This window comes from Schistocerca gregaria, chromosome 3, assembly GCF_023897955.1.
Source record: "Schistocerca gregaria isolate iqSchGreg1 chromosome 3, iqSchGreg1.2, whole genome shotgun sequence".
In the NCBI taxonomy this organism is placed as follows: domain Eukaryota; kingdom Metazoa; phylum Arthropoda; class Insecta; order Orthoptera; family Acrididae; genus Schistocerca; species Schistocerca gregaria.
In genome coordinates, this window is record NC_064922.1 from 936,655,185 (window position 1) to 936,672,064 (window position 16,880).

Genomic DNA, 16,880 nt, shown 5'->3' on the forward strand with positions numbered 1-16,880 from the left:
TAAAGGCTAGAAAATTAAACACAGTAAATGCAAGTAATAAACACTAGCCCGAACAAAACTAATGTATTGTTCATTTCAACTGCACAAGTATGTGAGAAACAAACAATTAATTTATCTGCACAAAAACAAGTTCTGACTGCAGATTGTTAATATTGTCAAAAGGAAGAATTTGGTTTAAAGATCACTGATAATAAAGTGATGAATAATAGAACAAAATTATCAGCTTGGATTTTTTTGTGGTGGTGCTGGGGGTAGCCGGTTGTGAAATTGTCAGTGTAACTATGCCAGTATTTGCCTTTAGTAATTTAGGAGCACCATGGAAAACCTAAATCTGGATGTGTCGTATACTTACAAATGCAATTTCATTAGCTTAACCAATTCACCAACTCACTTGGTAGCATTGTTTTTTTAGTTTTTGCTCAAAACAATTAAGACCAATAGATAATGATCAAACTCATCATTTAAAATTCACTGCTTGATAATGGCGTCCTCAAAATCTTGCCTCAGAACCATGACTGTTTTCAGCTATATGCATCCATGTTTTTTAATGTCATCCACACACCATCCATTACATTACCTTGGAATCCAGCAAATCATTTTGTTCGTCATCTACTATTCATTGCTCTGGCTACACATCTGTCCGGCACTTTTTTTTTTTTTTCATAAATTAAATAACACCAATCTGTTAAATATGGAGTTTAACCCACTACAAAGATCGTTATTTAATACACTAGTGGAAAAATGTTATTATTCAACTGAAGAATCCATGAAGGCAATTTGTGAATTTGAAAAGAGAAGAAACAATGAAGATTATATATTGTATAATAAATTGTTAATATATTGTATAAAATGTATTGCAAGCTGCAAAATGACCACAAGTGTTCTTTATGTTCTTGTTAAATTGTTCACGTCTAAAATTTCAGAAATGCCTGCTTAGATGTTATTTTTTTAAGTAATTTGATGTGTCTCCAGAACAAAAATCTTTGATTTGTAACTGTATATTATGAGACAAATAAACTACATTCTCACTGGGCAACCCTAAGTTTTTAAATTGTTGTCACATTAAAAGTCTATGTCTCATTGCAAAAAGTCAATATTGATAATACCCAATTGTAAAACTTCCAACGCAGCCTTTCAAGACCAGTATTTATATCCTTGGTGATTTTGGTTTTATGGGCACTATGTTCTTATATAATGTATATTTCTGTGCCTCACATTCCATCCTCTCCTGCAGGAGACAACCTCTGAGGCTACTGAGGCACAACTGGTTAATTTTCACAAATAAACTTGTTTACCTACATGAAACTCCTGAACTGTGTATTAGTAACTGCACAATTGTCACCTCAGCATGTGTTATGGAGCTTTTATGGTAGAAAATTAGAACCTTTAAACAGTGTTTGAAGAAACTTCCTATGTCCTTTTCAAATTCACAGACCAGGCTTTCCATTAAGACTTACTGCTTAGTCCACTTTAGATTTTCACCTACTACTGCTACTAGACTCTTTGTTGAAGGAGAAAAGTTGATAGTTGTACCACATACGATTAAAATTGGTAGGGATTCCTGGTATTTCAGGCTAATAAGCCTAGAATGATCAACCAGTATGATTTGCATTTTGGATGGGTTGAGCTTTAACCCCATATTCTGTACCCATTTCGATAGTGCACACAGGACAGCATTGAGATTCTCGATAGCTGTCATCAGGTTCATTGGTTTTGCACTTAGATGCAACCAGAGGTCATCAGCTTACATTTGATATGTACTAGCAATTAGACAAGACTGATGACAAATCATTTTCATACAATGAAAAGAGTATAGGACCTAATACCGAACCCTGCACTTTGCCCTTTATCTACTCTACAAAGCCAATGCCACAGATCCCTCTACTGTTCGTCCCATTGCAGCCGAGTACAACAATCCCAGTGAACGAACCTCTGCCTTTGTTGATCAATAACTCCAAACCATTGTCCATAATCTCACAGCCTACATTCATGACACTGCTCAGTTCCTTGACTGCCGTTACACAGTTCCTGTCCTGCTACTATCAGACTCTTTGTTGGTCACTGTGGATACAATATTCCTTTACACCAACATCCCCCATGAGATCTTTACCAACATCGTCCTGATCCAAACCCATACCCTTTTCCTAATCCTCCTGGCTAACTACATCTTCACCCACAATTATTTCACTTTCCAGTGCCAAATCTATAATCAAATCCATAGCACTGCCCTGGGTACTGATATGGCACCATCCTATGGCAACTTATTTATGGGTCATCTGGAGAAATCCTTCCTATCCATTCAACACCTATAACCTGTTGTCTACTTCAAGTTCACTGATGATCTGAGCTATGGCAACATCAATTTCTGTTCCTTCCTCCATAACCTAAATACTTACTCCAAACTCTGCTTCGCCTGGTCTTCTCAACTCAATGTGCCACCTTCCCAGATACTAATCTCCACCTCTCAGATGACCCTATAAATCCATCCATTCACATCAACCGATTTTCAGTAATAAGTCTTGCAGCGATCGCGGGCATGTATGTTTGGGTGTCTGTGTGTGAATATGTGAACTCTTACTATATATATATATATATATATATATATATATATAAAACAGAAAGAAACTTCCACATGGGAAAAATATATTAAAAATAAAGATTCCAAGACTTACCAAGCGGGAAAGCGCCGGCAGACAGGCACATGAACAAAACACACAAACACACACACAGAATTACAAGCTTTCGCAACTGGCAGTTGCTTCGTCAGGAAGGAAGGAAGGAGAGGGAAAAATGAAAGGGTGTGGGTTTTAAGGGAGAGGGTAAGGAGTCATTCCAATCCCGGGAGCGGAAAGACTTCCCTTAGGGGAAAAAAAAGGACAGGTATACACTCGCACACACACACACACACACATATCCATCCGCACATACACAGCTATATATATATATATATATATATATATATATATATATATATGACGATGTAAATAAAACAGAAAGAAACTTCCACATGGGAAAAATATATTAAAAATAAAGATTCCAAGACTTACCAAGCGGGAAAGCGCCGGCAGACAGGCACATGAACAAAACACACAAACACACACACAGAATTACTAGCTTTCGCAACCGATGGTTGCTTCTTCAGGAAGGAGAGGGAAAGACGAAAGGATGTGGGTTTTAAGGGAGAGGGTAAGGAGTCATTCCAATCCCGGGAGCGGAAAGACTTCCCTTAGGGGAAAAAAAGGACAGGTGTACACTCGCACACACACACACACACATATCCATCCGCACATACACCTTGGTGTATGTGCGGATGGATATGTGTGTGTGTGTGTGTGCGAGTGTACACCTGTCCTTTTTTTCCCCTAAGGGAAGTCTTTCCGCTCCCGGGATTGGAATGACTCCTTACCCTCTCCCTTAAAACCCACATCCTTTCGTCTTTCCCTCTCCTTCCTGAAGAAGCAACCATCGGTTGCGAAAGCTAGTAATTCTGTGTGTGTGTTTGTGTGTTTTGTTCATGTGCCTGTCTGCCGGCGCTTTCCCGCTTGGTAAGTCTTGGAATCTTTATTTTTAATATATATATATATATATATATTCTAATGTGTTTCTGTGCACTATGCACCAGTCCTCTATAGGTACGTGGTTGCCTTTTTCTTATTTTTCCATCCAGGAATTTCCACTATTGTTATTCTTTATATACTACCACACTTTCAACCTACATTCTAGAAGACAACAACTTCTATGGGCAAATAGACGGCATGGTTATAAGGAATCCATCCAGGGCAGTTTTAGTGAATTTCTATAACGAAAAATTTGAAGGAGCAGCCTTTCAGATGGCCAAGAATAAATGCACTGCTCAGTTTTGTTAAGTTGACACTTTCATAATATGGCATCATGTAGAAAACAGAGTTTCAGAAATTTTAAATTTTCTGAATGACACTACTTTCTACATAAAGCTCTCAATAGAAAAACATAAAGAGTGTTGAAATTTTAGTTACAAAAATTCCAATCACTATTCCAATAAGAAAAGGGGAGTAATTAAGACATTTGTGGACTGGATTAAAACAATGTGCAAGGAACAGTACTTGGAGGGAGAACTCCATTATTTAAGACTTAATTACAGCAGAAATGGTTACTCTAGCAAAAACTAGAATATCCAAATAGATCTCTTCACTTCGGAAGGGGGGGGGGGGGAGAGCAGCAGCTAAAGGGAGAGTTTTTCTCCCTCTTATAAAAATGGCCACATGTCACATTGGTAGAAAACATAGTACTGAATCAGTGTTCAAACTGAAAAGAAAGGTGCATGAATATTCGTTATAACTGCAAAGGACCTACTCCAGTACTTGTCATGGTAGGAGTATACAAAACCCCTTGCACAAGCAGTTAAAGAGTATATATGAACTACTAAGAGATGCTTCAACAGCCATCTTAAAGAACACTTGTCTGGACAACATGGATAAACCAGCAATAACATATCACACACAGTGACCAAGGAACCAACAAGTTTTATTCTCTAATACTGAAGTTTTATCAAGGCCCAAACATTACTATGCTCAAATGTTTAAGAGATGCCATAGAAATTCAAAAACACCAATACAACTGTAATGTGAAAGCAGCAGCATTGAAATTAGGCAAGTTGTGGGTCTTACGGCTAAATAAAGCAGAGTGCCAATTATTCTGCATTACAAGTTCCATAACGTTCATCAGTATGACTCCATGATTGAATGACATCATTAATAAACAATTGCACAGTCATAAATAAATACTTCGGCTGTATCAGCTAGCTAAACAAGTTTACATTTTTACCACTTCTGAGGATGTATTATGCCGTAGGGGACACAATGTTGGGCACAGAAGCTTGGCTTAGACCACAGTCCAATGCCCAGAACACAAGTCACCCAGTATGTAAAATTTCCCTTTCAAACTCTTGGACAGCTTAGTTCTGGAAATTAGGTTACCAAAAGTACCTGTAGTCATTTTTATATTTTTGTTATTTTATGTTCTATTGAATCATTGTCTCCAACTACGCTACAGCAAAAACTTGTCTACTATTTCTATGTCTTAACTTTCGATCTGTACTGTAATTTTTCTGAACTATTGATTACACAATATTTAATTGGTTTTTAGGTGAACTACTAAATCACCTCTATTAACTTCTTCCAATAGCTGTTGAAGTATATCTGCACCAGTGGCAAACAGAATTATCCAAAAAACAAAAGTGGCTCAAATATGCCCCACAAACAAGTATTATTTCTTTGGTTTTCCCAGCTTGAGGATCCAAATATTTCACCCATGACTGTTGTATAATAGTTTTGGCTATATGGAATCTCCTCTCCTGACTCCTGTTTCCGTTCTGAATTCATCAATATCCAACAACTATAGTACATCCCTAATACGTTCCTCTGTAGTAAAACTTGTCACTAGCATCTGGGTGTACAATTCACAGTATTCTTGTAGAGGAGTTCAAATACTATGGTACCAGAGAAGTTTTTATTCTATCTAACTAAAAGAATGCAGCCAGTTGCACTAAGGAACAGTATCTCTAAAGTGGTAAATACTAAAGAGGTACCAAAGGGATCGACATTTGTGTGTATTCTTGTTCCTACACATAGATGATCTGCCATCATACACACATCAAAAAAAGTTTTGCATCACCTCGGTTCTGAAAACTCCAGAACTTGTACAGAAAATTGGAATAGATATCAAACTTAAACATCATTTGCACCATTTTTATTGCTCATGAAAACCACACATTGCATGTTGTACCACCAAACAGTGAGACCAGAGGTGGTCCAGACTGATGTACACACCAGTACCGCTAATACCCAGTAGCACATCCTCTTGCATTGATGCATGCCTGTATTCATCGTGGCATACTATCCACAAGTTCATCAAGACACTGTTGGTCTAGATTGCCCACTCCTCATCAGTGATTCCGTGTAAATCCCTCAGGGTGGTTGGCAGGTCACATCGTCCATAAAGAGCCCTTTTCAATCTATCCCAGGCATGTTAAATAGGGTTTATGTCTGTAGAACATGCTGGCCACTCTAGTCACACAATGTTGTTATCCTGATGGAAGTCATTCACAAGATGTGCACGATGGGGGTGCTAATTGTTGTCCATAAAGACGAACGCCTTGCCAATATGCTGCCGATACGGTTGCATTATTGGTCGGAGACTGGCATTCATGTATCAGTCGGAGGATGACATTCAGGTATCGTACAGCCGTTATGGCACCTTCCATGACCACCAGCGGCGTACCTCGGCCCCACATAATGCCACCCCAAAATAGCAGTGAAGCTCCACCTTGCTGGACAGTGTGTCCGAGGCGTTCTGCCTGACCAGGTTGCCTCCAAACACTATTCCAATAATTGTCTGGCTGAAGGTATATGCGACACTCACTGGTGAAGAGAATGTGATACCAACCCTGAGTGGTCTATTCGGCAAGCTGTTGTGCCCATCTGTACTGCGCTGCATGGTGTAGTGGTTGCAAAGATGGACACTCGCCATGGACGTTGGGAGTGAAGTTGCGCATCATGCAGGCTATTGCACACAGTTTGAGTCTTAACACGACGTCCTGGGGCAGCATGAAAAGCATTATTCAACATGGGGACATTGCTGTCAGGGTTCCTCTGAGCCATAATCCGTAGTAGTAGCCCTTGGGCAGCCTGAATGAGGCACGTCAACTGTTCCTGTCTGTCTGTGTCTCCTCCATGTCCGAACAACATCGATTATGTTCACTCTGACACACCTGGACACTTCCCTTGTTGAGAGCCCTGCCTGGCACAAAGTAACAATGCGGACGCAATCGAACCGTGGTATTGACCATCTAGGCATGGTTGAACTACAGACAATATGAGGCGTGTACCTCCTTCCTGGTGGAATGACTGTAACTGATTGGCTGTCAGACCCCCTCCATCTAATAGGTGCTGCTCATGCATAGTTGTTTACATCTTTGGGTGGGCTTAGTGACATCTCTGAACAGTCAAAGGGATTGTGTCTGTGATACAATATCCACAGTCAACATCTATCTTCAGGAGTTCTAGGAACCGGGGTGATGCAAAACTTTTTTTGATGTGTGTACATTCACAATGGAAAAGTGGATGTCTTTCATAATGGTGCAAGTGTTGTAGTCAAGCCTGATCCTTGCTGAGTTGGATACAACGTCTCTTGCACAATTGCTGAAGTTAAACAGTGTCAGGCAGGGTCGATCCTTTAACGGGTGACTAACTGGGTGCAAAGGGTGCCGCAGACCCAGGGCCACAAGTCACGTAAGTGTAATTTAATTGCAACATGTTGTTGTTGTTGTGGTCTTCAGTCCTGAGACTGGTTTGATGCAGCTCTCCATGCTACTCTATCCAGTGCAAGCTGCTTCATCTCCCAGTACCTACTGCAACCTACATCCTTCTGAATCTGCTTAGTGTAGTCATCTCTTCGTCTCCCTCTACGATTTTTACCCTTCACGCTGCCCTCTAATACTAAATTGGTGATCCCTTGGTGCCTCAGAACGTGTCCTACCAACCGATCCTTTCTTTTACTCAAGTTGTGCCACAAACTTCTCTTCTCCCCAATCCTATTCAATACTTCCTCATTAGTTATGTGATCTACCCATCTAATCTTCAGCATTCTTCTGTAGCACCACATTTCGAAAGCTTCTATTCTCTTCTTGTCCAAACTATTTATTGTCCATGTTTCACTTCCATACATGGCTACACTCCATACAAATACTTTCAGAAATGACTGCCTGACACTTAAATCCATACTCGATGTTAACAAATTTCTCTTCTTCAGAAACGCCTTCCTTTCCATTGCCAGTCTACATTTTATATCCTCTCTACTTCGACCATCATCAGTTATTTTGCTCCCCAAATAGCAAAACTCCTTTAAGGGTCTCATTTCTTAATCTAATTCCCTCAGCATCACCCGACTTAATTCGACTACATTCCATTATCCTCGTTTTGCTTTTGATGTTCATCTTATATCCTCCTTTCAAGACACTATCCATTCCGTTCAACTGCTCTTCCAAGTCCTTTGCTGTCTCTGACAGAATTACAATGTCATCGGCGAACCTCAAAGTTTTTATTTCTTCTCCATGGATTTTAATACCTACTCCGAATTTTTCTTTTGTTTCCTTCACTGCTTGCTCAATACGCAGATTGAATAACATCGGGGAGAGACTACAACCCTGTCTCACTCCATTCCCAACCACTGCTTCCCTTTCATGTCCCTCGACTCTTATTACTGATATCTGGTTTCTGTACAAATTGTAAATAGCCTTTCGCTGCCTGTATTTTACCCCTGCCTCCTTCAGAATTTGAGAGTATTCCAGTCAACATTGTCAAAAGCTTTCTCTAAGTCTACAAATAATAGAAACATAGGTTTGCCTTTCCTTAATCTAGCTTCTAAGATACGTCATAGGGTCAGTATTGCCTCACGTGTTCCAACATTTCTACGGAATCCAAACTGATCTTCCCCGAGGTCGGCTTCTACTAGTTTTTCCATTCGTCTCTAAAGAATTCGTGTTAGTATTTTGCAGATATGGCTTATTAAACTGATTTTTCAGTAATTTTCACATCTGTCAACACCTGCTTTCTTTGGGATTGGAATTATTATATTCTTCTTGAAGACTGAGGGTATTTTGCCTGTTTCATACATCTTGCTCACCAGATTGTAAAGTTTTGTCAGGACTGGCTCTCCCAAGGCGGTCAGTAGTTCTAATGGAATGTTGTCTACTACCGGGGCCTTGTTTCGACTCAGGTCTTTCAGTGTTCTGTCAAACTCTTCACGTAGTATTGTATCTCCCATTTCGTCTTCATCTGCATCCTCTTCCATTTCCGTAATATTGTCCTCAAGTACATAGCCCTTGTATAGACCCTCTATATACCCCTTCCACCTTTCTGCTTTCCCTTCTTTGCTTAGAACTGGGTTTCCATCTGAGCTCTTGATGTTCGTACAAGTGGTTCTCTTATCTCCAAAGGTCTCTTTAATTTTCCTGCAACATATGACATTTATTTATAATCACACCTAATGGAGAAATTTCCTTGCTTCATAATATAAATGAAACTTTCTTGAAAATTAAAAGCTAATCTGTCACTGAACTTAGGTACAACTCTGTCTATGCAATCCACTTCTGCCTGCCTGCCTGCCCATGCCATTAGATATAATGCAAAAGTGTAGCTCAATAAATCAAAGGAGAGTATTCTAAATTCTTAGCTGTTTATAATGAAAAGAACCTAAACTGGAACTAATGTTACAGACCTAAGCTCTAACTTTAGTAGCAGATAACATCTGATTTTAGAGATAAGTGTCAAAAAGTTGACTAACTTTTCCTATTTTCATTCACTAATATTCTATGGAATCATATTCTAGGGTAACTTGTCATTAAGGAAGAAAGTGTCTGCTGCACAAAAGCATCTAATAAGGATGATATGTGAGGTCCTCTCTTATAAAAGTTCTTTAACCAGTTGAGCATACTGACAAAAACGCTCAGTACATTTACTCACTCATCTCAGCTCAAAAACAACAGTAACATTCATAAGCAGAAATGATGGTATGAAGAACACACCCTTGTTTGTCAGATAAACAAGTATGCAGTACTCTGCAGAACACATTTTAAACAAGTCTCAAAATTGTACAACACTCGCTACCTTTTTGAGCTCGTGTTGAAAATTTTTCTTCTAGACAAAGTCCAACTCTCCCTAGCAATACCCAAATACCCAAAACCCATTTAATTTTGCACAGAGAAAATCCAGGTTGTAATATAAATACCTATGTCACAGAACATTAATCACTCAACAAATCTTGAGCAGCAGATAACCATGTAAAAATACACAGTTACCAGCTTAAGAGCTAGAATCTATTGATTTCCAGCAGATAGTGTGTTCTGCTTCTTTACTCTATTTCGGATAAGTTGCCACAGCAGACTTTCTGACAGCTCATCTGTTATGTTCTAATTCAAACAATCTTAATTAGAGGCACAGTATTCTGCTACACATTTTTTCTAGTGGGAATTCTTGGCTGTATTTCTAGACCGTACTAGAATACCCATACTGCTGCTTTTTCAGCCTGACCACAAATGAAATCCAGCAAAATAGTTTCAACAGCATGACTGTTGCTTGTTAAACCACAACAGTGCAAAACATTAGTTAAAATTTGAACTAATTAATTCCTGGGGAACTTCTGTTTAACTTTGATTTTTTTCCCATGTGATGTGGTCATCATTTATGTATGTAATTTAGTATTTTATACGGAAATTGGGTTCCTGCAGGTGTGAGGTGATTAATGAGCCCAACTATGAGAAGACTACATCTACCCGACTACTCTGCAATTCACATTTAAGTGCTTGGCAGAGGGTTCATCGAACCACAATCATACTATCTCTCTACCATTCCACTCCCTAACAGCGTGCGGGTAGAACGAACACCTAAACCTTTCTGTTCGAGCTCTGATTTCTCTTATTTTATTTTGATGATCGTTCCTACCTATGTAGGCTGGGCTCAACAAAATATTTTCGCATTCGGAACAGAAAGTTGGTGACTGAAATTTCGTAAAAAGATCTCGCCGCGATGAAAAACGTCTTTGCTGTAATGACTTCCATCCCAATTCGCGTATAATATCTGCCACACTCTCTCCCCTATTACGTGATAATACAACACGAGCTGCCCTTTTTTGCACCCTTTCGATGTCCTCTGTCAATCCCCCCCCCCCCCCCCCCTCTCTCTCCAACAACACACAATCTATTGGTTTACTGTGTAAAAATTAAAGTTTAAAGAAGTTGAAGGTAGCAGTATCTTTGGTTTCTACTATAACACTGAGGTTGATACCCGTATGCAAACTGCAATAAGATTCCTAAAATTGTTTTAACAGGTCCTTCACTCATTTATATTGCAGTTTTATGATCTTTATAATTCTTTATGTTGTTCTGGAACTGATCTTGATTTGAATCTTCCTGGGTTTCCAGCAATATGATCGTATCTGACTGGCATATCATCAGGTGCTACGATCCACTTGTCAGAACAATATGATTTTGTTGTTGTAAAAATACAGAAAGTATTTGCCTGATTACAAGGAAGACACAGAAATCCCTGTTGTGCAGAGTTGCTGAAAGTCATTATTTTTACTGTTATCCAGCATGAACAATATACAATATCACATGTTTAAAGTTTCTTACAACTGCATTAATGCAAAGATTTGATTTTATATTTAATAACAAATCATTATTTAATATAATTGAGGAAAGTACATGAGGAGCATCACAATTGATAATATCACATTTTACGGACAGAAGATGAGCAGTAAATATCTATGCTTTGGCACTGCTAGCTTCTTTGGCCATATGAATTCCTTGAAACACTAGGAAATTAAAAGGAAGGGGACAGAACTGTCACTTGTGTTAGTGCTTAACCACCATATATATAACTTCAAAAACTCTTCAAGCATGCTTCATTTGTTGCTAATGATTTCATGTATAAGATGGACTTTGTACAAAAATGAAAAAAGGGAGATGTTCAGAAAACCTTTATTTGTAAAGAAAAAAAACTTTCTGCCAAATAAAAGATTATACACACCAAAGCTCTCTACAGACAAGCATTTAAGAACTGCATACAAATAAATAAATAAATAAAATCATTTTACTTTAAAAAGAATCATCATACAACATGTTTAATACTGATGATCAGATACATACACATGTGTCAAACTGGAGTAAGCTAATCATATGGAAGTAGTTACATTTTCCAGTATGATGCATTGACACAAATGTAAAGGTACTGTCATATCAACCACAGTGTACTGTAAAAAAAACAAGAGTGCAAAATATATTAAACCATAAGTGCTACAAAAACCTCCAGCATTAGGCACAGTAATGGTAACTAACACTCAAACAAAGACGTATGGAGCATCTGTCAAAGGGTATTTATACAATTTTACGTTGAGCATTAATCCTCATTTTACTTATGAATACTGTGTTTGCATTCTTATCTCAGCTTCATTAATTAACAAAGATTATGTAGGTCTGAACAAAACATACATAACAGAATTAATCCTTTAGAAACTGGATTTTCAGTTACTTTTAAATCAATACTGTAACTACAGTTTTCAAATTCATACAAATGTATATGCTTTATTCATCTTCTTGTCTATTTTCCTATATACTAAACCGTTATTCCTCTATCCCTGCAGAACACATTGTTACAAGGTTAAAAAAGAAATTTTTTAAACTCTCAGTTCATATTACTGCAAACACCGAAGTAAAGTTGTATCATTCTTTTTTCTGGCTTTGGATAGCAGGTTTTATAAAGTGAAGAGAGACTGATATGCTCATGTAAGAAGATTTTATCCAACAATTATGCAGTTACATCCAACAATACAATTGACACTGGTATCCACATTGGAATATGGACTAAAACAAAAGTAAGAAGAAAAAAGTGAAAGCAACAGCCTGTGATCTGGAAGATTAATGATCAAAAATAAAGAACAATTAGGAAAGGAATTCCTCAATACAGAAGTCACATGCATTTAACAGTGAAGATTTGTGTTCCATACTTGAGGCACAAAACGTGATCACAAAGGAAAGGAGAAAGTGGGTGGAAAAATGGATCATGACAACGGAACAGGGTGGCAATGGGGAAAAAATAAAATAACTGTGTGGAATCAGCAGAAATAGAAGAATGTAAAAAATGGCTCTTAAACAAATGCTTGAGGTAGAAAAATGAGAGGATCACAAAGAAATACAAGGTACATATTTTGACAAACTGCTGAATTGAGATGTATTGGAGGACGTTCTAGAGGAGATAAGAGGGTCAACCAGAAAAAGGTCTAATGTGAACGCAAATTGAGAAGGTACTGATAATCATGAAAAGTGGAAAGGCATTGGCTTTAGATGAAGTAAGTGTGGAAATGATTTGAGCAGCAGAAGAAGTGGAGACAAACTGGCTTTATACAGCTACAAGAGCATTTGAAGACTGGAAGAAGGGATTAACTGTATCTGCCTTCATGAATGAAAGCTAAAAGGAATTAAAAAAACTATAGGAGAATTACTCTTATGTGTCATTGTATAAAAGTTTTTGAGTAGATTGTGAAGAGACATTGGCAAATAGTGGATAGGGAAGAAAAGTAAGGTTTGAGGCCAGGCCCTGATTTCAGACCACAAATGTCCACATATTCGAAGTGTGACAACTACTGGAACACCACTATGCTTACAGGAGAGATCCCCTGACAGCTTTACTGAATTTGGAGAAAACATACAACAATGTATCCAGAAGTAAAGTTTGGGAGGCACTTGGGAGCAAAGGAATAGAGAAGAAGAGTGAAGTGAGGGGGGGGGGGGGGGGGGGAGAGAGATGGCCCTGGGAAGTGTAACTTGTGCAAGAGTGGAAGGAGAAAAAGCAGAGCAGTAGAAGTAAAGAAATAATCTCAAACAAGGAAATGCATTATCTGTGTTACTTTTCATAGTTGTGATGGATTACATAATCACAAGGATGGCAAAAGACATAGGAATCAGAATTACAGTAATATTGTTTGTTGGCAGTTTGATGATGTGAGGAAACAATTGGGAAGAAATACAGAAGCAATTAGAGGTTTGAAAAAGTTACACAATAGTACAGCCTAAATTTAATTCAAAGAAGCACGAAATGGTGGTCACTACAAGGAAAAAGGATAGACCCATAACATGACACTGAGTTGGGGAACAGTTGAAAATGGCGGAACATGTCAAGTACCTAGGGAATGTAAGAGAGGAAACGGAATAAATGATAACACGATTCGTCAATGTGCAAAGCAAGCTGATAATTTTATCAGAATTGTGGCAAAAATGATATGAAACAAACTAGTGTCCCCCGACCCCTCTCCAGAAACTAAGAAGTCGATATACCAAATAAATTATACACCAATTGCATGTTTTGCTGCAGAAGTAGACCATGAAGGTAAAGGAAAAAAACTGTGGTGCAAACAAGTGAAACAACTTTTTTTAGAAGTAACAGCTTTAACGAAAATGCAAAAGATGATAAATGAAGGAAGATAATACCTAAGGAGCCTCTGCAAGATAAATATGAAAAAATATCAAAATGATTTGGGCACATAAAGAGTGTAGATGAGAGGAGTTTCTAAAAAGATGAACAAGTTGAAAATGGAAGTAAAAGGCCAAGGGGTAAGTGCTGAAATTAGTGGAAGGAAGTATTTTGAGAAGACAACTTGGCCAGACTAGTGACAGGAGTATGGAAACGCTTGAGAAAATGGACAGGCCTATGCCCGCGGCGATTTAAAAATTGATGATGGTTATTTATAAAATTTAGAATCGGACAGCTGAGTACTGAAATGTGTAAAATTTTCCTTGTGGTAATCACAAGCCAAGCTAAATACGAGAGAAAAAAATAATTTCAAGGTTAAAATGTGGAGGTGTATTAATGAACTAGCTGTCAGAATCCCAGCGATGATGCAATCTTCTTATTTCTCAGTGAAGAAAGCCTGACAGCTATTAATTAAAACATTGTAGAATTTAATATGATTTAAGAATATTTCCCACATGTCAATTAATACAGCAATTTCTTATTGGTGCCATCAATAAATTAAATTTCCATACCAACTAAATTCATTTGTAATTTACTATTCTATATACCACAGTTTACCAACACCCTTACAATGTTTCCTGTCCTATATATCATAGACTAATGTAAAAGTTCATTCAAGTTTGTACTGCATATCACAGCATTTGTCTGCCTGTTAATACAGTGCACCAATGCAATGTAAATTTACAAGCAATGAAAAAATGCAATAGAAAATAAGATTAATGTACAAGTCAGTGATGAAACAGTTGCAACAAATTCTCAATAAGAGAAATTATTTTTTAATTACATTGCAGAACTTTATACACTTCACTTTGGTGTTTTTATAATACACATCAAGCAAAATTTGTGATTTCAAAGAACCTGGATAATGAAGGATAGTAAACAGTACACACAGAGCTTCCCTAGGCTCGTGGTCAGAAAAATTTCAATTTAACTTTGGAATGTACAGTGATTTCTTGACAACAGGAAACAGCATTTCTCTGATCCAATAGATACAACCATTAAGTGATGGTTGGGTGATGTATCACTGCTTCTGGGATTTATACCAATACTTCAATGGCCAATGCCTACATTAAATTTTAATTTACAGTTTTCTTATAGTGCTACAAAAGGTATGGAATTAATTGTTCAGTATTAAGCTGAATTAAATTTATTAGACTGTGTAACACTCCAAGATGTATGGAGACAAATATTAACAGTTTAACTGAATACAGAAAAACTGGTAACTTTAGATGACAACACCTAAACATACGCAATCATGTAATAAACAGAAACATAGTGCTTAACTGGAATACATGCTGCCAGTACAAAACTATAGTTCATTCCCAGAATTTGTATTTCAGTAAGCACAACAAACAAAACCTAATTAGAAGCAATTCAATAGAAAGGTTCAAACTTGACTCTCAGTTACTAGGCAAATATATTGCCATGAGTGTTTACCTATCTTATGCCATAAGCTTTTACTTTAAAAGGAAGAGTAAAGTAGAACTCTCTTGGATATTAACTAGAACTATCAAACAATGGAAAATCCAGGAAGGAATAATAACAATATTATGAAAAGGACATATTGCTACTCACCACATAGGGGAGGCACTGAATTGCAGAAACTCACAAGAAAAAGATTGCTAAAATTTAGCTTTTAAAGAAAGAAAAGTCCTCCTTCAAAAGCAGAAACACACACACACACACACACACACACACACACACACACAGTCTATGGCCGTTTGGGCCAGCATACAGTCAGGCCCAAAGTGCTCGTGGGCAGTACCCACCACAGTGCATGTGTGTTCTGCTTCTGAAAGACTTTTTTTATCCATACACTAAACGTTTAGCAATCTTTTCCTTGTGTCTGTTTGTGACTCAGCATAAAATATCACACAGATCTACTTCTTTACTCTGGACCAAATGCAACAAACTTATTAAAGTTGAAAATATTGCTCTGCTGGGACTAAATACACTGACTGTGCACTAACACATGTTGATAAGAGATGCTGTGCCCTGATTCACAAGAACGACACTTGTGGTATGTGACAAATGATGCATATGTTGTCTAATGTTTCCTTCAATAGCCACAACTGACTGCTTGTGAGTATTACTTCGCAATGGGCTCCAAGGCGAAAACTGGCTAGACAATGTTTACTATAAAATTTGGATTTTTGACAAAACCTTGCAGTTCTGGTGGTAGCAAACATGAAAAAGGGAACAAAACAGATCTTAAGACAGTTGCAACAAACTGATCTAAGCTTAATGCTGTAGTATCTATATAAAAAAAATCCCTTGTCATTCACAATGTTTCACTTAGAGGTAACAATGTTTTGTTTCAGCTTATACAAGTTTGAGTATTTATCATAAAACATACAACTTGTGTACAAAACTGTCCAACGTACATTTTGTCTTCTTACTGTTATGATAGTTCCTCACGAAATTCTGAATAGTAACACAAAATTATCATGTGGGTTTGCTCAGCCTGTTACGAATTTCTTTAGCAATCAAATCTCTTGGTATCTCTGATTCTTGCCTAGTCTTCACATCTCTCAGTTTTACGACACCTCGCTGAAGTTCACTTTCACCAAGGATTGCTGCTAAAGGTATCCCAGAGTCTTCACAGTATTGAAGCTGTTGTAATAACTTTGGATTTCGTTTGTAGGATTGCTCAGCCTGAAATAATATACAATTCTCTACAATATTTATTTAAAAAACATCAAAGCATGCTTTTTCCATCACCATTAAAGTTAAATTTACATAGTGACAGTTGTTATATTACGATTATTGTTGCGGAACCAGAAAATGGCTTAGGAGAGAGTTTCATTTAAAGTTTCA

At 37.6% G+C, this 16,880-nt stretch overlaps 1 protein-coding gene across 3 annotated transcripts in view; it reads right to left on the minus strand.

Moving 5' to 3' along the window:
* Positions 1 to 11,501: 11,501 nt before the first annotated feature.
* Positions 11,502 to 16,880, minus strand: part of LOC126355840 (histidine--tRNA ligase, cytoplasmic-like) — a 37,729-nt gene continuing 32,350 nt past the window's right edge. For all 3 annotated transcript variants that reach the window (XM_050006299.1, XM_050006301.1, XM_050006300.1), the window contains one exon: positions 11,502 to 16,718. In XM_050006299.1, coding sequence (XP_049862256.1) covers positions 16,509 to 16,718 — 210 coding nt within the window. In that variant the 3' untranslated portion in view covers positions 11,502 to 16,508. The remainder of the gene's footprint in view (positions 16,719 to 16,880) is intronic.